The 22,418-nt window shown below is 36.9% G+C and overlaps 1 protein-coding gene across 2 annotated transcripts in view; it reads right to left on the bottom strand.

The window, feature by feature from the left end:
• Nucleotides 1–22,418, bottom strand: part of LOC146003010 (endoplasmic reticulum aminopeptidase 1-like) — a 118,841-nt gene that overhangs the window by 10,907 nt on the left and 85,516 nt on the right. For both annotated transcript variants that reach the window (XM_083141171.1, XM_083141174.1), the window contains exons 8-16: nt 19,896–20,050; nt 18,021–18,269; nt 14,294–14,452; nt 13,093–13,321; nt 9,551–9,734; nt 7,660–7,881; nt 6,672–6,814; nt 6,255–6,384; nt 948–1,170 (exon numbers count right to left, since the gene is read on the bottom strand). In XM_083141171.1, the coding sequence (XP_082997297.1) occupies nt 948–1,170; nt 6,255–6,384; nt 6,672–6,814; nt 7,660–7,881; nt 9,551–9,734; nt 13,093–13,321; nt 14,294–14,452; nt 18,021–18,269; nt 19,896–20,050 (1,694 nt within the window). The remainder of the gene's footprint in view (nt 1–947; nt 1,171–6,254; nt 6,385–6,671; nt 6,815–7,659; nt 7,882–9,550; nt 9,735–13,092; nt 13,322–14,293; nt 14,453–18,020; nt 18,270–19,895; nt 20,051–22,418) is intronic.

Below are 22,418 nucleotides of genomic sequence, written 5' to 3'. Positions count from 1 at the left end.
AAGAAAGAAAAAAATATATGTATTTATCTTCTTCCATTTATTTATTGATGTCAGTGCAAAATAGAATAAAAATTTTGGCTTATTTGACTTTTATCTTTTTTGGACTGCATCATTCCAGATCATCTACGAGGATCGGTCATAAGTCTCTATTATCATAGTGAAAAACAAAGCTGAAGCCAATGTTTGTTTTTCAGGTAGGCGCATGTCCCTCTAGTGTCAGCCCAACAGAACTAGCCAGCACCATAGTCCTCCAGATCGCTGCTGGAGCGTCACTTCCAAGATGGCAGGGGATGTGATCCGAAGGAACATTTCTGCGGAATTGTTGCAGATGTGCCAGACTGATGACTTTTTTCATTGGATGGTAACCATGGACGAGCGTAACCACTATGACCCCGAAACAAAGGAAACAGTGAAAGCACATGGCATTGCCACCTCCAAAAAAGGAAGATGCAGAAGTTGTTGATTTACTGTTTTGGTTTATTTTACTTAGCTTTCTGCCAATTTGGTTAATCACAAAGATGATGAATGGACAGACAATGACACTGACACAGAACACCCATGGCCAGACTGGAATTCAAACATATCATGCTGTGCAAACCACTCTGCCACGAAATTATGTGATAGTGTTTGTCAGGAGGCCTGCTATTGTACGAGTATTTCTTACCATGGCCCAAAATTTGATGTGAGGGGTAAGTATTGGCATCAGCATTGTTGGGAAATGGTTCAAAGTAGTGTCCGTTCAGCTCTATCATAACACATCATGGTAGATAATTGGGAGAGGACACTTTCCCCCTCACCCACGTCAGTCCTGTTCCAATGTACATCAATAAAAACTGGGTTCAAAAATTACTAATTTACTCATAGAATCTATCATGGAGATACCAGCCTAATTTCACTTCAAGAAATTTTGTATGTCCCTCTCCCCCAACAAAAAAACAAAAACATACCTCCTGATAATCATACTCTGTTGCAAAGTGGGACACTACACTAGATATTAAGGATCCTGTGGTAAAGGTTCCATTGCCAAACATCGCTTGCATTTCCTTCCAGTGGGCTTTCACATGTCTCCAGGCAAGATACTGCCCGTGTGGATTGGCTGCTACTACCGAAATTACTATCTTTACGTCCTGTGGCTTCACTTTATTTCTGTCAAGAGTATCTTGTAAATACCTGCAATTGAAGAATATTTCAAGTTAGAACATTCAATCTGCTTTTCGTTCACTGAAAATAAAATAAAAAATCATCTCCATATTGTAAACAAATTGAGGTATTGTGTATGTGCATGCTTAACCTTAGATATAATACTGTGTGTCTCTGTAACATATTATTGAATATAATTTCAAAAAAACATAGCAATAAAAATGGAGATACCAGCCTGAAACCTAGTTCTATTTTTTTTTCTTTTTTATCTGCAACTTTAACCAATCTAGAAAAAATACAGATATAAGATTTATGGATACTGCTTTCCAATATTCTACACATATATGGTTCATTCATATTCTTACATCCTTAATTAATGTATCAATCAGTGGTGAAGCGTGACATTTTTACGTAGTCATTGCAAGACTTGCCAAACGTCAGGGTCAATCTTTCAACCTGGGAAGGGGAAGGTGGAGGGGCCATTCCTACATTGATAATGATGAAACAGTGTTCGTACATGACGTGTGAAGTAGAGATGGCTAAAACTTCTCTCTCCGAAATTCGGATTGCTTCTGCTCTGCAAGACACATTTATTATTGTTTATTTTATAAAACCACCATAGACAACTCATGCCTGTATATAGAAAAAGAAAATGAGAAAATGGTAAAATTGTGCACTCATATTGGATCTGTAAAATTATTAACAGTTTTACTGATACTGATGCCTATATAGACTTTCATTTATCCCATCCCTACTGAAAATAAAAAAATGTTAAGATTTATTTTCATTAGTATCTTCAGGGATTAGATGATTCATTTGTTTTCCTTTGCTTTTCTGCCACTTTTGGCTAATCACGAAGATGAGGATGAATGGTGATGAAATGAGATGGATGAAGGGATTAGATGATTACCGCTGGAATGTAATCCAATCAATTCTCCAGTGAGAAGTGGCCGCCATAAATCAGTTGGCAAAAAAAAAAGGGTGAAATATCTACAATGTTGCCAGGTCATCAATTTTAAATTGTTCAACGTTTTAGACAAAAAAAATTGATTGATTGATTGAGTTGGTATTTTAAGTCCACTTTATGCACCAGTATGTACCTCCACAGGGTATCGAACCTGGTTAGACAAAAAGTTATCTACCGTATTTCACTGCGTATTTCCAGGCAAAATCAACTAATGAAGAGGCACTTTTCAGCCTCACATATTTTGATTCAATTGAAATTTGGTATACTCGAGGGCCCACCAGAGGTAGGCAAATATGCAAAGTTGTAGTTCCATATATTTTGTATTTCTGAAATTACAGTGGTGCAATTTTGACAATTTTTATCAACATCTTGTTAACTTTAAATTGCAATATTTTGGCCATCAGGGCACCTATAGAAGTAATTTATACAGCGTTGGAAAGGTCTTGAAGGGCTCTTTCACACGAAATATAAATATGAGGCTCAGTCAATAAATAATGAGGCAGAGGATATTACACCAAAACTATGGCAGTTAGAAATGGGTCGACGGCCCGAAATAAAGGTGCAGGTGTTACGAAACTGATTCGTGCACGTTTTGCTGCTAGATAGCGTTACATGTCTGGCAAGGTATAAGCAAAGGCTGCTAACTGAGCAGCGGCCTTGTCCAGTTATTCCATGTTTGACTGCGACGTGTAATGGAGGGATCCAAAGAGGAGCAGCAGGGTGTTGGTTGTGTGCTTCTTGACAGCAGAAGGGGTCGTGAAATCCATCTACGAATGGAAAGGATATAACCGGCGACAAAAGTTGGTGCCACCACTTTGAGTCCGAGTCGAAACGGCAAAGTTGGTAGTGGAAGCATGCAGATTCCCCTCCACCAAAACAGTTCAAGACCCTCCACACTAGTGCCGGCAAGGTCATGTTTTTATTCTTCTTTGATCGCAAGGGACCGCTACTCATAGACTTTTTGGAACATGGGCTACGGTCAATGCCCAGCGGTATTGTGAGTCCAGAAAGGCAATCAAATCAAAACGTCCCGTTCACGTTTTCTCGTGGTGTCGTCGTATTGCACAACAACGCTAAACCACACACAGCCAATGCAATAAAGGAATGTCTGAAAAAATTCAAGAACTGCCAAGCGACTTTTGTCGTGCCTAGAATCGAACCCAGGACCACTCGATCTTTGCCAAAATCACGTCACTTCACTCTGTACCGCAAAACATTTCTCGCGTGACAAATACCGATGTTACTACTTCCGTGTGAGTGTAGGAGAATACTGGATTTATGCCAAAATCGTGCCACTTTCAGCAAAGAAGTTTCTCGCATGACAAATATCAATGTTATAGCTCCCATGTCATGATAGATGAAATTCATCCTCGCCAAAATTGTCAGTTTGGTAACAAAAAAATGTTACCCACATGACAAACAGTGGCGTGCCCAAATGGGGTGAGGGTAACGTAAGCCCCCTTTGTACCAGTATTCCTAAAACAAAAAAGGACAAAATGATGCCGGACTCCTAAAAAGTATACATCCCCCCCACCCACCATCGGAAATCCTGGGCACGCCACTGTCAACTAATGGCCATCTTACCAAACATATATGACAGTAGGTGCACGTCTATACTCACAAAAATCGTGCCAGTTCGTCAGAACATTTCATGCACAACAAACAGTGGCATGCCTAAAGGGGGGAGGTCCATTACGTAACCCCCCTCCGTTTGGCCCAGTATTCCTTAAAAAAGAAAATACCAAAGGTAAGAAAAAATGGCAAAATAAAGGCAGACTACTAAAAAAAATATACATAGCTCCCCCTTCCTTACTGAAAATTCTGGACAAGCCAGTGACAACAAATATCGATCTTACAAAATCTGTGTGACCGTAGTTGTGCCAAAATTGTGTCAGTTCGTTCGGTAACTCAAAACGTTGAAAAAGAACGTCGAAGGTAGGAATGAAAAAAAAAATGCGGACTTCTGAAAATGCCCCCTTTCATTATTCTTGGTCATGCGACTGACTACATATACCATCTTACGACTTATGTGTGACTAGGTGCATGTTGATCCTTGGCAAAATCATGCCGGTTCGCTAAGCAACATAAAACGTTCAATGGCATGCCCAAGGGTGGGGTGGTATCAACAGCAAACCCCCCACCCCCTGCTTTGGTCCAATATTCCAAAAAAGGGAACGTGAAAGGAAGGAAAAAAAATAGCAAAATGATGGGATACTAAGAAAAGTATACGTATCCACCCTTTTGAAAATACTTGTTTCGCCACTGACGACAAATACCTTACGATTTCCGTGTGACAGTAGGTGTGCATCGATTCTCGCCAAAAGCACGCTGCTTCGCTTGGTAGCGCAGTATGTTTCACATGACAAATACTGATCTTGCAACTACCATGACAACAGATGCACCTCGATCCGTCCTCGCCAAATCTATCGGTAACATGAAACAATTGTCACCTGACAAATACCAATGTTACAGCTCCTGTCTGACTACAAGTGCACACTCGATTTCCTGTCAAGTCTTCACCATTTTCCTTGGTGGTGCAAAATGTTCCCACATAAGGTGGAAGATGTCTATTTACATGTGGTTTCATGTAGCTGTTGGAATTATTCCATATCACACGCACATTATACATTCGTAAATTATACATTCATTCTCTAACCCAAAACACAAGAGGGTGGATTTTCATGGTATTTACATTTTTAAAGCAGAAAATTTACTGATATTTACAACAAAATACAATTTGCACTTTATGCCAAATTTCCATTATTTCATGATTTTTAATGGAAATGAAAAATGTATTCACTACACGCACATAAATACTTTTTTGCAGCAATTAATATTTTTTTTTGTGTTGTTGCAAAAAATCAAGTTCCTCTCTATCTTTAAGTATTCACCATGCATGCACGAACAACAATGAGGCAACAAGCAATGCAAGGCTCATGTCGTTTGAGCCAATCAACAACAACTTTTCACACCATAGCAGTATGGTACACTTGACATGCCCGAGTTCCATTGTTGAAATCATCAAGCGACAAGAGTCCCTTCACTCTAAAGCAAAATATTTGTTGTGCATGGGTGAACAGACAAAGGTGAAATGACGCACTGTATTGAGAAAATGACCCAGCCCAAGCCACATATGCAAACTTGTCCCCCTTCGGTTCAAAAAGTTGAATTTATTTCTGAAGGTTTTTGTCTCCCCTGTCGCTGGGGTATGAAAGCAAAGCAGGTGCTGATTTCAAACTTATTTTAGAATTTTTTTTGGATGATGTTTCCAATCGCCATGCAAAAGAATGTGTCGAAAAATGTTTTCATCACTCGTATATACTGTCAATCTACGTAACATTTTTTTACCGGGTCTCGTCAGTTTTTATTTACAATAAATTTGTCTACTGTACAACATTTTAAAATGGGAAGGCAATGGGATCTGGAGTTATGTTGGATTTAGGTTAGGTAAACATAGGGTAGGGTAGGTTAGACATATTAACATTTTGTATCTTTTTGTACTGCTACCACCCCAGGTTAAGATTAAGTAAGGTGCAAGTAGCATAACCCAGTCTCGGAACTCTCCTATAATGGCTGAGGGTTCGACGTGCTGACCCCAAGTCATCCCATTACTGGTTGAAGATCTCCACACCTCTAGGTAGGATTGTGGAGGAAGACTGGCAGTCCGGAGATAGGCCAAGGCCATTCAAGGGCTGTCGAGCCACAGGTTATTTATATACATATATATTATAATAGCCACAACATACACTTTATTTTCATTACACAAATTTTCAGATTGTTCTCAATTCTTCCTCAGGGCTGGATAAAATTTGTTAAAGGTATAAAAAGGTGACAGAAGTTCAAGGAATGACTGGTAATCATACCAATATGATCTTGGATTACCTTTTTATGCCCCTTATGCAATTTTATCTGTGTCTTAACCTTTTCACCTCTGAAAGAAGATTGAAGTCAATCTGAAAATTTGGTTAACTAAAAGAAAGTAAGTGCTTTGACCACTAACTTAGTTCATTTTTTGATCTTGATATGTGGCAAAATATCAACTCTTTTTTTATATCATTACAGTAATGTTATTCTTGGTTTGTAGTTTGGCATCTCTCTACTTCATTTTACCTGTGCAGATTAATTATAATATAATAATAAAACTCACTGCTGAAGTATCCACTGATCGGATGCAACTCCCATTGCCTTCAATAATAATTTCCTTTCACTTGGAACATCTGATTTCATGTACCTGGACCAGCAGTATTTCCACTCTTTGACATCACCGTATTTAATACCTGAAATATAACATGGAACAAAAATATTTAAAAAAATGTTTCTTGTACAAATTCATTCTTACAACTAAATATTTCCATGCCAATATGTTTAACACAAAACCCAAATTTTCTGCAGCATCTACAGTTGAGAAGAGGAGGTTGCAACAATTCATATCTTGGAGAAAATATGTAAAACAAAATCAAGTTTAATATTCACTGGATGAACACACTAGCTATATGTATCCCCTTACTTGATCACCTTACTTGCATAAGAATTTGTGAACTCCAATGAAAACTGAGGTTATTACCTGCAGCATATATAACTTCCCTGAGGTTGGGCGGAATCCTGACTCCCTTATCCATCCAATCATGGAATTTGGCTTTCGCCTCTTTCAAAGTAGCTTCCACTTCACACAATATAGCAGATGCCAAAATGTCTGACCTCATTAACCTGGAAAACAAACATCAATGTTGTAAGGGTATCAATATGAAATGAACTAGGATTTTCATTTAATGCCAAGCACTTGGAAGGAGTTGTTTGGGTAAAAATGAAGTATCAAATTCTCCCTCAAAACAATAAAATCACATATGTTACAAAAACAAGCACACTGAATTTCTTGAAATATAAGTGAAACAAGCAATGTGCACTATTAAGAAGATATACGGTGGAGCTCCGATTTTACGTTTTCCCACATTATACATTCAATCTTGATGGTCCCAACATAGTAAAATAATATAAAATTTTTCTGAACTTTACATTTTCCCGTATTTTAAGTTTTTCATCTTGGCCCCCTTAAAAACATAAAATCGAAGTTCTACTGTATTCATTCTGTATATAAATAACTACAAAATCAGGGTCACTTGCAAAAAAAAAAATAATAAAAAAGACAAGACAAGACTATTGACTTGGACAACTTACTGAACATTCAAAATAAGCCGTTTAATTTTGGAGTTAGTCTATTAAGAGTGACAATCTAGAAATTATGCAAATTATGATACATTTAGAGCATAGTTGTGTCCTCATTTCAGTTTGGTTCACTAGATGTCACATGCAGTGTTGTTTCAAGACATTTGTTATAAATTTATTTAATTTAAAACTGGTCACTAAAATTGATGGAGCTGTCTTTGGTCTGTGTTGCAAGTTGGGAGTAGTATAAAGTTCTACTTATAGTAGCAGTAAGTCACCGTAATTTATGGGAAAAAAGAAACATATTTTGAAAGTGAAATTTGTGTTTACTTTTATATAAAGAGTGAATTTTAACTATGTTGGTGCTATGAATTTAAAAGTATTCATACTTCTGAAGATGTGATCCTGTGTCTTTCCATCCCACGTAATTCGTTACTGGGGTAAGTAAACGTTTCATATATTCCATGAAGTCCTTATATGATGATGTGCCGTAAAGGGTTCTACTCCATGACTGGAAATGATCCAATGCTGTTGCCCATGGGACGTACTCAGTTTCATTTATCAGATAAAGTGAAAGTTCCAAAGGAATAGTTGCATTTAGCATCCCGGCTCTGTAATGAGAGAGACAACGTAACAATGCGAAATGAAGATTCAGTATACAATAGCCTACAGATCCAATATAACACAGAAATATGCAATGCATTCATGCCCTTTTTCAATTATCAGAAACAAATAACCCTACAGTTTTGTTCTTAGGAAACAAGACTGCACATTTAACCCTAAAACTCAAAGTCCACAGATATATTTTTTCCTGGAATAGTGACTCATGTTGACACTTGTAGTGTGGTACAAATTTTAATTGTTCTTAATGATGTTCTCTATATTTTCATGAAAAAAGTTGTGAATAATGCGAGAAAATAAGGTAGACAAAATGTTTTTCTCTTGTGGGCTCCACCCTTCAGGAATATTAGCGGTATGTAAATTATATATATTTCTCTATATTAAGTTGATGATAATATTACAATATCATGTTAGGGGGAACATTACTATGGAAAGTATTAAAATGTAATAAAGTAGTACACTATTCAATTCTCAAAAGCAGCAAAACAGGAGGTATGGAACTCTATGTGCTGACCACATGTCACACATTTAAAAAACTGCTTGGCAGGCTCTGGCACTCAAGAGGGCTTCACTTTACATTAATTTCACTGCCTATGCTCGTAATCTAAGTTTGTCTTGAAATTCATAAGATATTTCCATAAAAATACACTCTGCAACATAAATGACATTTATTCTTAAATAATCTAACATTAAAAATGAAATATTTGTGTAAATATGTAAGTCACACTTTAAGTCTTACAATTATTAATAAAAAAAATCATTGTAGTACGTTATATAAAGATAAATGTATGGGTACATCAAGGATGTCCCCACCCTTTGGGAAACTATGTTACACATAATAGCATGGAAGTGCTAGGATTAATATTTAAATCAGTTTACTGGCTTCCAATTAACTTTCAGCTATATTAACAGTGAAAATACACCTAATCAAAATGCATAATGCCGGTGTCATTTTGTTGACATTCATTGCAAGATTTCAAAAATCACAGATTAAAATGGTGACAGTTAAGGAACACACATCTGGGTGCTTACAACAACTGAAGAGAAGGTAATTTTTAACATTCATATTCTCAGGAAGCTCTTCTTATGACATTAAATTTGTGGTAATCCTTACCATCATATTTCATTTTGTGTATTAAAATAGTAACAGCCAGCCTCTATAATAAAGTTGTTAATATTGCATGCTAAGGAGCTTCAGATCTTAGGTTCAGTGTTTGAGTCAGAGATGGACATTTTATTGAGTTTTCCTTCATCATTTTATTACTTGATCATTTGCCCTCATTGCTGTGATTAACTTAGGTAAAAATGAAATGTCAAGCATTAAATAAGAGAAAGATGCTCAAACTTCCTTTCATAAATAAAATTACGACACTTTGTTACATGAATTTAATTTCGATACAGTCAAAGTTTTTGCTACCAACTAATGTAATGTATTTACATTAGACTTTTACGTATTAAATTTACAAAGTAGTTTATAGTATAGCCACTTAGCAAAAGGAAAGCAACTAGCATAATGTGGTTGCAAAGGTTGGGTATTTGAATCAGTGCAGAAAGAAGACTTTTAAATATTTTTTTTTAAAATTATAATTTTAGTACATGCTATTTTTTCATAAGCATGTAATATGATAAAAAAAAAAGAAATGAAATAAAATTGCAAACCTGGTCAATGTAAAAGCATCATCAATTAAACTTGCTCTATCGGCAGGACTGAAAATTGTGCTATTTTCACGTAAGGCATTTATAATGGACACCCACATATCATCTGGATACAGGACTCTATAGAAACCTGTCTGATTCACATTTGCCTTGATCCAATGGACTTCCGGGTCTATTTCAAAGGTGACTGAAATGATCAAATATACATGTACAATGCATTTCCTGTAAAAAGTTGCAGGCATTCAGGCAAACAAGTTATAGGTCCCCTGATGGTTATAAGCAGAGCCTGGGACTTTATGTCCTATAAAACTGTAAAATATGCATGTAATTATGTCATAAAAATTGAAAAATATATCAGAAAAATGCAGATATATTCCCAGTAAAGCCAAAGATATGCACAACAGTACTTTCAAATTTCTCATTATACGGGAAATCAGCATCTTCCAGGGTGGGGTGGGGTATTAAATGAAGTCACAATTCCTTTAACCGAAGAATGTGGTGGGAAAATACTGAAAATATTGTGAGGTTCACTGCAATTATCCTAAGTTTCATTTAGTATTATGTCAGATTTACACCTTGTGGAAACTCTGTGGTGGATCCGTCTCACGTCGCTACTTGCGCAGAGACTTGTTTTCGTTCGCCTGCTCCAGAGATAGCCAGGACAGAGTATACACACTGATACGTGTGTGGCTCAAACAACACGTGATCTTGAAACTCCCATTCTTGATTGCCTACAGAGTAGGGGCTGTAATGTACCAAATGTTATATTTACTTTTGACTGATTGTTGTGAGAAGCGAAAAAAGGTAAAGAAATGAGAACGATAGAAACTTGTTTACGGTGATTCTTATGCAAGCACAACAATGACACAGAATATTTCTCCTCAATAATGTTTGCACGTCTATCAATTGTCGGTGGGATAAAAGAAAATGGGGGTATTATTGTTCTGTACTAGTTGGAAAGAAAAATTGCACCTGCTTGTAAATTCTTAGTCCATAATTTCCTTATCCTGCCATCGATTATATATTGAGGTGTGACACTGTAAACAGCTTGGGGATCGTTTGAGTCACAAGGGATTGTAGCAAATTATGTAAAGCGAGAGGTTTTCATTTTATAACTTAATTGGCCTACTCTGTCAAGAAGAGGGATGCCAGAGAGAATCTCTCTCCACACTTACCGTGACCCGATCGTGATGAAGCTCAATGTAAGGTCCTCATTTCGAGGTGCAACTTACTGAGGCATCTCACACCTTAAGTTATACGCTGCCTCGAACTGCCACGCCGAAGTGCCCACTACACTCGAATTCTGATTAAAGACTGTTTTACTGTTCGGGACGTTTTATACCTTTCTTACGATCCAGTGTCTCTGACCCCTCATCGAGAGGTTAAAGCCTCTATCCTCCATGGAAAGTTCCCAGCGGGTGAGGCCAGGATTACATACTCAGTGGTATGCAGCAAAAATAATAATCCTATTCTCTTTTGTATGCAGCATTGTCGTTGATCAGTGTGGAAAGGTGGATAAGTAGATTTTTCCAGACTTCGATCAGTATCATTCTTCAATATATTTTAATATAATATAAACCATCCATTGCACTAAAGGTACGAAGAATAAATTATAAAATAACCGATTATATACAAGACAATTACGAAATTGTACAGAAATATGTCTTATTACGAGAAAATGGAAGAAATATGTTGTAAAAACGTGAAATTGGTAAATATGTCAAAATATGCCTTATCAACTTTGTTTATTTAGGCTGATTTTCATCAAATATGGAAAGATCTCACACCAGTATTAGATCCGATGCCAAATAAAAAATATGTTATAACAAAGTCCTGGACCTAGCTATAAGCATTTTGGTACCTCAGAAGGTAGTGAAATCTAATAGGGACATGTAGTAATTCTTTTACAAAAATTAACTATATTTCATGTGTATGAATACTGCCAATACTCTTGCAGAATAACATTCATACAGAAACCAATGCTTGAAAATTTAACGAAAGTTGTTCAAAATGTTTATTAATATTACATAGTAGGTGACCACTCCACTCCAGTTATTAGCATAAATTTCTCAGAATTTTGCTTCAAAATATTAAAAAATTACAACAGACTACTAAAATACCTATTATGTAATTACAAAATACAGTTATTCATGCAATATTGGTGCAAAATAAATTGAAACTTCGAATTTTGCATAATTTACAGGATAATTACACTCCATGAAATGATGTACAACACTTCGTAGAGTGCAGAGCACATACAAGGCCAACCAGAGCTGTGTGAAGACACCAGTGGATAGAACGAAGTGGTTCATTATAAGTAATGGACTAAAACAGGGTTTAGTGCCCTTTCCCAACTGCTCTTCATAATTACAATGGATGCAATTAACGAAGAGGTGGGGAAGAAGATAGGAGAGGAAGAGATGAAGGCCCTGTTGTTTGCTGACGACTTAGTAATATGGAGGAACAGGGAAGAAGTAGTACAGAGACAGCTTGATGGTTGGAATAAGGAAATCAGAAGAGCAGGAATGAAATAAAGTGCAGAAAAGAGTGACATGCTAATAACAAGAAGAAACAGATCCAGAAATGAACCAAGAATAAATATGGACACGGAAGAGAGAGCTTCAAATATCTAGGAAGCATAATTGAGAGAAGTGGAAGAATAGATGAGGAGGTAAACAGAAGAGGACAAATGGGTTGTGGACTATATCAAAGTGTTCGAAGATTAATATGGAATAGGAATGTACCTATGAAATGCAAGAAGGTAATATACAACACATACTGTACTGATAATTATGTATGGAGCAGAGACTTGGACAATGCCAGAGAGAGACAAAAGAAAGATGCAGGCAGTGGAGATGACATTTTTAAGGAGTATATTAGGGAAGACTAGAAGGGATAGAATAAGGAATGAGGAGATCCAGCAGACAGAGGGGGTGGTGAAGCTTCAGAACAGGATAGATCAGGCACATGAAGAAGATGGATGCAGTAAGAGTTTACCATGCACAAGGAGTGGGAATAAGGCCAAGGGGGAGACCAAAATGTCGGTGGAAGGAGCAGATAGTGGAGAGTTTTAGGAAAAGAGGACAAGATTGGAAAACCGTGGATAGAGGTGGAAGACCAGGAAAAAATGGAGGCGCTTGACTTCTATGCCAACCCAGCCAGAGGCAGGAAACGGCGAATGATGATGATGACAACTTTGTAGACTGCACAAACAAAAAATAATTAATGTTATTGTGGCCAATAAAATATTAAACTTTATTTGGATACTTAGCACTTATCCAAAATACAATCTCAAATTCTAATAATCATGTTCAAATTTTCACTTATCATCATGTGATATGCATGCGTAAAATCAGCTTTAGATACAGGACTAAATAGCAGAAAAGGTAGTTTCTGGGTATCTAAGTGTAATGAACGAAAGAAATCTATGCCCAACAAAAATATGAACACAGTGACGAAATAAAAGTACACACTAAATTCAGACAAGACATTGCACTCGTCACTGCATAGCATTTGACACAACTGATATTTAAATAAGAACTTACCATCAGTCATATTCATCCACACATGCTGAATATTTCTTGGCTGAAGGTCTGTGTAGAATGTTAGAGGAACATACCATTTGTATTCATAAGGAGAATCCTGGTCTTTTGCTGTGTCATTGCCAAAAGGAGAAAGGAAAAATCTCTCCTGGGTTGCCGTTATGCTTTCTCCTGCTCTCTCTATTGTTATTACAGGGAATCCCATCTGCCTCGTCCACGTATCCATAATTGCCTGAAAAAATTAAATTATGATTGTTAGTTTACATTCTGGTGCAGTTTAAATATGGTTGAACTGTCACTGATGAAATGGAGACATTTCAAGTGTGTCAACACACCCATTTACATGACCTGTGACCACCTTAGGTTTTCATAAAATTTTGTATACTTGTAAGGACTGAAAAAAAAAAAAAAATACTACAAAATTTTCTCTCTCTCTTGAATTACAATAACCCTGATTAAGACAGAAAAATGGTTTGGGTGTTTTAAAGTTCTTGGATAGAGCTTACATTTCATATGCAAAACCTTATATTTTGGTTGACCATGAAATGTGATTTTTTAATCTTGAATAGGAAAAAAAACAACTTGCTTTTGATTTTCACAAAATATTTAGACTAATGTACAGTATGAAATTATTGGTAATTTTACCGATAAACTCACAGTATGACAAACTTGGACTTGAAGTTGACTTTATGCTCATGTGAGTTAATCCGTACTGGACCTACAGTTTAAAGTGGGATCCAAACCACTGTGTAATGCACCACCATCCAGGATCAAACCTTGGACCACTTCGTTGAGAGCATTACTACTATGTCAACTGGGAGGCCTTACCCATAAACTGATGTGGCTATATCAGCAAATAACAATAAATCTGTTGCATCCCCAATAAATAGGATGAGCAACTTGGTTTCAAGGTGTTATTAACTCTGAACTCATTCCCAGTCACAGCCAAAAAGTTAGTATTCTTATGGTTTCATTCTTACTTAAAAAAAAAGTTCACTAATGGTTTGGCACAGAATAAAACTATTTTACAAATCAAACAACAGAGAGTACCAAGTTAACGAAACTTATTCACATAATCATTTTGGCTTCAATAAATAAAGAACAAGCATTTATGAATTTACACTTCAGTCTGCGTTTACTTGTCATTACAACTACTTACAACTACTTTTATAATTACTATGTATTAAAGAAAAATCAAAAGTACCTTCACTTCTAAAGACTTGTTAGCATTTTTACTTAGAATATTCCACAAATCCTTTGTTTCTGCATTTCCAAATTTGTGCGTGTTTAAGTAGTCACTCAAACCATCTTTAAGAGTCTCTTCCTGTAGGAATTCTTCAAGCATGTACAGAATTGCGGCACCCTAAAAAACAGACAGAATACAATAGATACTTTCTACATTACATAACCTCTTACAGCATTTTCAACTAACTATTGAATTACACCAAATAGTCTTTATAAATTAGTTCCCTGATTAGGAAGTGGCATAACTAGAGCCACATATTTATGGTGAATAGAAGATCAAGATTTCGATATAAAAACTGGGCACATTTCAGGATCAAAAGCAGTATATAAAATAGCATTTCAGTGTTATAATGGTGAATAAAATCCTAAGTCTGATTTAAAAACTATACTTATGAAAACAAAATAAACTTTCACCTCCTAATAGCACATTTTTATGTAGTTGTCAGAGTATTAAGTTTATTCATGTGTAAAGGAGTCCATTTTTGCTTCTCAAATATTTATAGCAGAATTATTCAATTTTCCACAGGATAATTCAAACTTCAGAAAGTGTCACATTGGTAAATAAATTCTAATTTCATATTTCTAATTTTGTGCGAATTACTCACTTATGACAAATATTAAAAAATATATATATTTATTATATAAATAAATAAAAATATAAGGTAAAAGTCAATTACTTACACCAACGTGAGTCTCCTTCGTTGAAATGTGCTACGTTTCGGGGATTCAACCATCCCCTTCTTCAAGCACTATCTAGGCATGTATATCCACCATGCCACGTCAAGTTTATCAATCAAGGAAAAGATTTCGGGTATGAAATGGTGAAAGATAATTGGATAAAACTTGTCCCCGTTTGAAAAGTAAAATCCATAACATTTATCATTGTTCACTAAAATCCACGTATACAAATTAAAAATGGTTAAAACTATAAAATCCCAATTCCCCTGACTTCTGTGTAGTTACCAGCTCTTGCTTCCTTACGAAATGCAGGAAACTGGTACAGGCTATTTCCCTCCCACCTGACTACTTCCCCCCTCTACCTACGTCACTTCCGGGTCAAACTCTCGTATTTCCAGAGCTGTCCGGATTACCTCCAGAGTAACCTGGAAACCTATTTTGCTTCTCTTTTTGCAGTTTTCCCACCTTTTGAACATATTAATCCAAATGTCATCGAGGTTTCCATCCTCCCTATTTAGTTTTCTATTTCTGTCTTTGCAAATGTTGGCTGCCTCATATACGTTCCTATTAATGGTTTTACTTTCCCTTTTGATTACCTCTCTTTTCTTAACTTTGTGTGAAATTTCTATGATGTACTCGGATCCTTGATTGATAAACTTGATGCAGCATGGTGGTGATTCATGCCTAGATAATGCCTGAAGAAGGGGATGGTTGAAACCCCGAAATGTAGCACATTTTTACGAAGGAGACTCACGTTGGCGTAAGTAATTGTCTTTTACCTTATATTTTTATTTATTTATATAATAAAAATATATATTTTTTAACTCTAATTTCATGTTTAAGAGTTTATTTCGGATTTTGCAGTTCATTTCACATCATTTCGTGACAAAACATGCTAGGAAAATGCAACTCGTACCTTTCAAAAACATGAAAAATGAACATTACAGTGTGTTAAGAGGCGCATCCAGAAAGTAAGTTTCCCTATTTTTTTTTAAAAAAAAAACCAACACAGTTTCAGGAAACCATTTATTGGCAACAGGTACAGCAAAGGTTCAGCTATTTTTCAACATAGCAACCACCAGAATTGAGACACTTGTCGTATCGTGGTATCAACTTTTGGATCCCACTGTCGTAGAACTCTGCCGCCTGTGAATGGAACCAGCGTGTGACAGACGTCTTCAGCTCTTCGTCGTTGCCAAAACGCTCACCGGAGGACAGGAATTTCTTGAGGTGCAAGAAAACTTGAAAATCGCTGGGAGCCAGATCAGGACTGTAAGGTGGATGATCAAACAACTCCCAGCCAAATTCCGTCAAAACAGCTGCTGTACGCCGAGCCGTATGTGGACAAGCATTGTCATGGAGGAGCACAACACCTGCAGTAAGCATGCCACGCCTCTTGTTTTGAATGGCACGTCGCAATTTCCTTAGTGTTTCACAGTAATGGTCAGCGTTCACCGTTTCACCTCTGGGGCGGAAGTCAATGAGCAAAATGCCCTTCCTGTCCCAAAACATGGTGCACATCACTTTCTGTACCGACAGCGTCTGTTTGAATTTCATCTTGACCGGAGATCCACTATGCCGCCAATGCATTGACTGCTGCTTGGTTTCCGGGGTGAAGTGCGAAATCCACGTCTCATCGCCCGTGACGATCCTGTCGAGGAAATCATCGCCGTCATCATGGTTACTGTTGCAGGAATGTCAGTGCTGCTCCTGAACGTTTCATTTTGTGTTCAGGTGTCAGGTTTTTTGGCACCCACCTGGCACACAATTTTTTGAACAGCAGGCGCTGCGTGACAATCTCATGCAACACGGATCGCGATATCTGCGGAAAAAGGCTACTCAACTCCGTAATCGTGAAGCGACGGTTCTCTATGATGCGCTGCCGCACCAGCTCAACCAGATCATCAGTGATGAGGGACGGACGCCCACTGCGCTCTTCATCATGAACACTTTGACAACCTTCCGAAAACTGCCGACACCAGCGATGCACCATCTGCTTACTCATAATGTTCGGCCCATAGACCTCACAGAGCTGACGATGAATGTCAATTGGAGCAATGCTTTGTGCATTCAGGAACTTTATCACCGACCGAACCTCGCATGCGGCGGGAGAAGGAATACGAGCTTCCATTTCGGACCACTGCTGCCTCGCTACTGGCGCCGGGCGGGATCTGTCCGCCTGGCATATGATTGATACGTCTTAGCTCTGCTGCGCATGCGCAATTTACACGGCTCATTATGTTTACTTTCACGGTAAAAAAATAGGGAAACTTACATTCTGGATGCGCCTCGTATTTCACATTTTGTGCTTTCATCAAAAATTAAATATGCACGCCTCTAGGCATAACTAATGATGTGCTTATGATTTAATTACAGGTTCTCACTCAAACAAGTTTGGGTAACAATTTTTTTTACTGCTAAGGGGCAATTTTGTGAACGTGGTGTGTGAAATTTATCCATCACCACCTACTAAAACTATGGATTGGCCATGGAGGACCAGATGTGTGGCCAGCAAGTCATCAGACTTGCATCATATCATTCTTTTCATGTGGGGATTTGTGAAGGATATTGTCTACATTCCTCCCTTACCACAGAGATCGGAAGAATTGAAAACAAGATGCAATTATGCAGATGAAAAGAGACATGTTAGCCAAGACCTGGGCTGAAATTGATAACAGGTGGGATGTGTGTCATGTTGCTGCCGGAAGTCACCTACAGCACATGTAATTTTTTCCATGAAACTTGGACAGGCAAAGATACATTTCAGTGTACCATTTTAGATAAAAGTTATAAAATTTTATAATAATGGAGCTAATTTGTCAAGATGCTCCATATGCTATGCTTGAATAGAAGCAAGAGTTGTATTTTTTTAAATTTTTTTTAAATACTCTGCAACTGAAGTGAAAATTTAATGAGTTCAAACCAACAAAATGTGTTCATACCAGGAACTTAACCCAGAGCCTTTGATTACAAGATAACCATCATCAACACTTGGATGCATGGCATACCTTACTGTAAGAAATTGTGTCAAAAATTGCCTCTATCTCCATTGGATCATGGACATCAACAGATATTGGATGGCTACTTGCTAAAGCATCTAAGTTCAAGGCTGGCTGTGTTTTGTCGATGATGAACTGATCCATCATTTTCCACTCTGGCATCACATGATGCACACCAAGATACTCCACGAAGCTGGCAAACCCTTCATTTAACCAAAGGTCGTTCCACCATTTCATTGTAACTAAATTTCCAAACCACTGAAATGGAAGGTAAATTCAAATCTCAGAACTTAACACAAAATAGAGAAAAGAAACGCATCAATACACAGGTATTTTGAAATAAATTGCCAGACCATTCAAAGCTGTTTTAACCCATTTTAACTTGACAGTATATTGTTTACAAGTGGAAATGTTTTCAGTTTCAAGAAATACAAAACTTACTTCCTACAGTGGAACCCTGATTTTACGTTTTCCCGCATTACATTCAATCTTCATGGTCCCAATAGAGAAAAATGCTATATAATTTTCCCAGATTTTACATTTTCCCGCATTTTAAGTTCTATCATATTGGTCCCCTGAAAAAATGTAAAATCAAGGTTGCACAGTATTTCTTTTTTTGCTTCCTTCTTACTTAACCTGTTGTATGTGAAAAATTCATATTCACTGAACATACTACCATATTTAATATTCCTGGGCTTTTCCATGGGATTCTTCCAATCATATATCTATTTCTCTAACTTTTCCAGAATTTCCAGGTCAGTGAGAATCCTGACATAGTGGGATCTGAACCACTATGTACCTGCACTGGGTATCGAACCTCTTGATTACAAGATGAGAATGTTACCACTATGCCATCAAGGAGGGATGCAAACATAAGAATAACTACATATATAGATTTCATGGGCCAGCCCCTTTCTCTCAAGAGCTGGCTTATCTTACTTTATTTTCTAATACAGGCTAAGAAAGCCACGAATCCAAACAACAAAGCTACACATTTTGAATTATGACCTTAAAACATTTAATTTATTAATAAGAGATTGGATTAAAAGTAAATAATTGTGCGCTGGAGTGGCCTTCATAAAGAAGGTTCAAATGGTAACAGCATGAAGAACTATGCAATACCTACTAATGAAAGTCCGACTACCATATTGCTGCAGATTTTAAAATTCAGCTATCAAAGTGCAAAAAAAATTATAATGGCATGATTATTATTTTAATTTAATTATACACATGATACAGAAAACATACAAACATTAAAAACCACATACTGTACTCATTATTAAAAAAAAGTTAACTTGAAATATAAAAAAAGATCTTTCAGAACTGAATTTCAAACTCTGGTGCCAGGTGAAAACTTTCATGCACCTTGTATTTTTGTACCCCTGCTAAGAACAAAATCAAAAACTAATGCAGAGGTTTTCTGTCAATGTCCAAGTTCTAGAAAACATGCAACCATGAATATTTCCACAAACTAACCTGTTAAATGTCTACAAAACCCTGCCTAATTATAACTCCATTAAGCCTTGTTTCCATGATTATGAAAAACTAAATATGCTGACCAAGGCAGTAATTTATTTTATTAAAAACATAAACTAACGTAACGTTTCAACCTTCTAGCAAGGTCTTCTTCAGACTCTGTATCAAGTACCTTGTATCTGTACTTGATACAGAGTCTGAAGAAGACCTTGCTAGAAGGTTGAAACGTTACGTTAGTTTATGTTTTTAATAAAATAAATTACTGCCTTGGTCAGCATATTTAGTTTTTCAAAACCCTGCCGTACAACATTTGAAACTATATAAATGGTAATTATTGCAACATGTAAACAGGACCTTACACAGATAACTTTAAAGTATGGATGATTGAGAGAATTGATGCCTTCATACCTGATGAGCAAGTTCATGGGCTATAACAATTGCAACCCACTGTTGGGCACCAGCGGAGGTCTCATTTGGGTCGTACAATATGGAGGTTTCACGATATGTAATTAAACCCCAATTCTCCATTGCCCCAGCAGCAAAATCAGGAATGGCTATAAGATCTGTGAACATTGAAAAATTAGAATATTTTTTTTTTTAGTTGCCAAGATATGTAAATTCAATAACACATAGGGCTGAGCTGTTACAATTTTGGTCGGATATCAATTCAGACACTTTAAAATTGAAAAAAAAAAAAATAACCTTTAGTTGTCTGACAGCCAATGAAGTGGCCACACAAATTATGCTTTACATGCCTGATAAGAGTCAATTAAAAAATCAGAACTGGATGACTGCAATTCACATGCAATTTCTCCACAACCAAAAATGATATTTCAGCTGTCCTTTTTGTTATTACTCTTTTTTATTCATATCAGGGTCTGGCATAGTCGAATTACAAAACAAAACATAATTGTTAATTTTAACAAGTGCTTCTTAAAGAAGTAGATTGTTTTCCAAGAACAAAATAGATAAAACATTATTAAAAACACAAGAGTTATTACTTTTCAGCTAACATTTTCATCTTGGCATGTTATCTTATACATATGAAAAAGACAAAAATGTAAAAAATAAAAATACTCTGCAATGCATTCATTGTTGTTCTGAATGCTTTTTCTTATGTAGACATTGTATTTGAATATTTTTTTGATTTTTGATTTGATTTAGTTTATTTTACTTCGCGTTTTGTGCCTCTTGGCTAATTTGCGAAGATGGGGATGAGTGATGAAATGATGAAATTGATGAATGGACATTCACAAACAACCAAGCCCGACCGGGATTCGAACCCGGGACCCTTATTGAATATTTTTTCTTGAAAATTTGTACATGTAAACACAGGACCTGAAAATACATTGATCTGTATTAATTTCTGAATGCCAGCAACATGTATACAAGGGAGTGGCCTTGACTTGCAGGATGTCTGCATCTAGCTAACAAATCGATCCCAACTTTTCACAGATGCGACTGCTTTAAAAGCACACAACTTGACACCTTTACCAATGCTTTTTTATTCATGACTGGCTGATGTAACTTTAATCAATTATATTGATTTATCAATTTAGTTTATTTTACTTCACTTTTTTGCCACTGTTGCGAAGATGGGGATAATTGATGATATGATGAAATTGATGAATGGACACTCACAAACACCAGCCGGGATTCAAACCCGGGACCCCTAGCATAGTAGCGTGATGTGCTAACCACTTTGCCATGGGGGGCCCAGCTTTAATCAATTATAGATAAGATATACACAGTACAAGACCTTACTTTTTTTTGTATGGTTCAGCAGCAGAGGCTGGATATAAATAATAGGCCCCCCCCAAATTCTGACTTTTTTAACATGTCCTCTGCCACGACTGTCATAATGCCCGAATCTGGCGCACTTCAATCATGACATGTTGGTCATTATGACCGAAACATGTGGCTTGCACTTTGTTGTTCCTAGAGTGCCATCGGTCACGAGAATAACAACGATCCCCATAAGGCATGGGGAGTTGAGTGCACATAAAAGTGTTTTGGCAGTTCTATTTTTTGCAGGAAAAAAGCAAAATTTGCGAAATAAAGTCCAATAACCACTTTGGCACGGGAGGAAGGAATTGGTGAAGCCATGCTAGCAGGAAACATGTTAAAAAAATTCTTATTTCCTTTATTTTTGCATGGTAGTAGTATTCTTTGAAGTGTGGCCTCTTATTGTGCTTTCCTACAAATTTCAAGACATGATTTCCCGCAGTCCAAATGTCATAGCTGATTTTTCAGAAGTGTATTAGAGTGCCATCGGTCACGAGAATAACAACGATCCCCATAAGGCATGGGGAGTTGAGTGCACATAAAAGTGTTTTGGCAGTTCTATTTTTTGCAGGAAAAAAGCAAAATTTGCGAAATAAAGTCCAATAACCACTTTGGCACGGGAGGAAGGAATTGGTGAAGCCATGCTAGCAGGAAACATGTTAAAAAAATTCTTATTTCCTTTATTTTTGCATGGTAGTAGTATTCTTTGAAGTGTGGCCTCTTATTGTGCTTTCCTACAAATTTCAAGACATGATTTCCCGCAGTCCAAATGTCATAGCTGATTTTTCAGAAGTGTATTCAGTAAGAATGATACACTGCTATTCTTATAGTTCCAATATGTATTTTACATTGGGGACCAAGCCAAGTGGCACTGTTCTGATGGAGACTGAGTGCACATCTACAGTCACACAGGAGCCATAACTCGATTGAATGATTTGCTTTATTTTACTTCACATTTCTGCCACTTTTAGCTAATTGCGAAGATGAGGATGAGTGATGATATGACGAAACTGATGAAGAGAGACAAAGAACACCCATGCCCTGGCTGGGATATGAACTTGTTACCTCTGTAGTAGCAGCGTGCTGTGATAACTACTCTGCCACAGAGCTTGACATGGGAGACATAACATAAGTATTTGTCATGCA

Source organism: Lepisma saccharinum, chromosome 1, assembly GCF_977018435.1.
Source record: "Lepisma saccharinum chromosome 1, izLepSacc3.1, whole genome shotgun sequence".
In the NCBI taxonomy this organism is placed as follows: domain Eukaryota; kingdom Metazoa; phylum Arthropoda; class Insecta; order Zygentoma; family Lepismatidae; genus Lepisma; species Lepisma saccharinum.
This window is presented reverse-complemented; position numbering and strand designations above follow the sequence as displayed.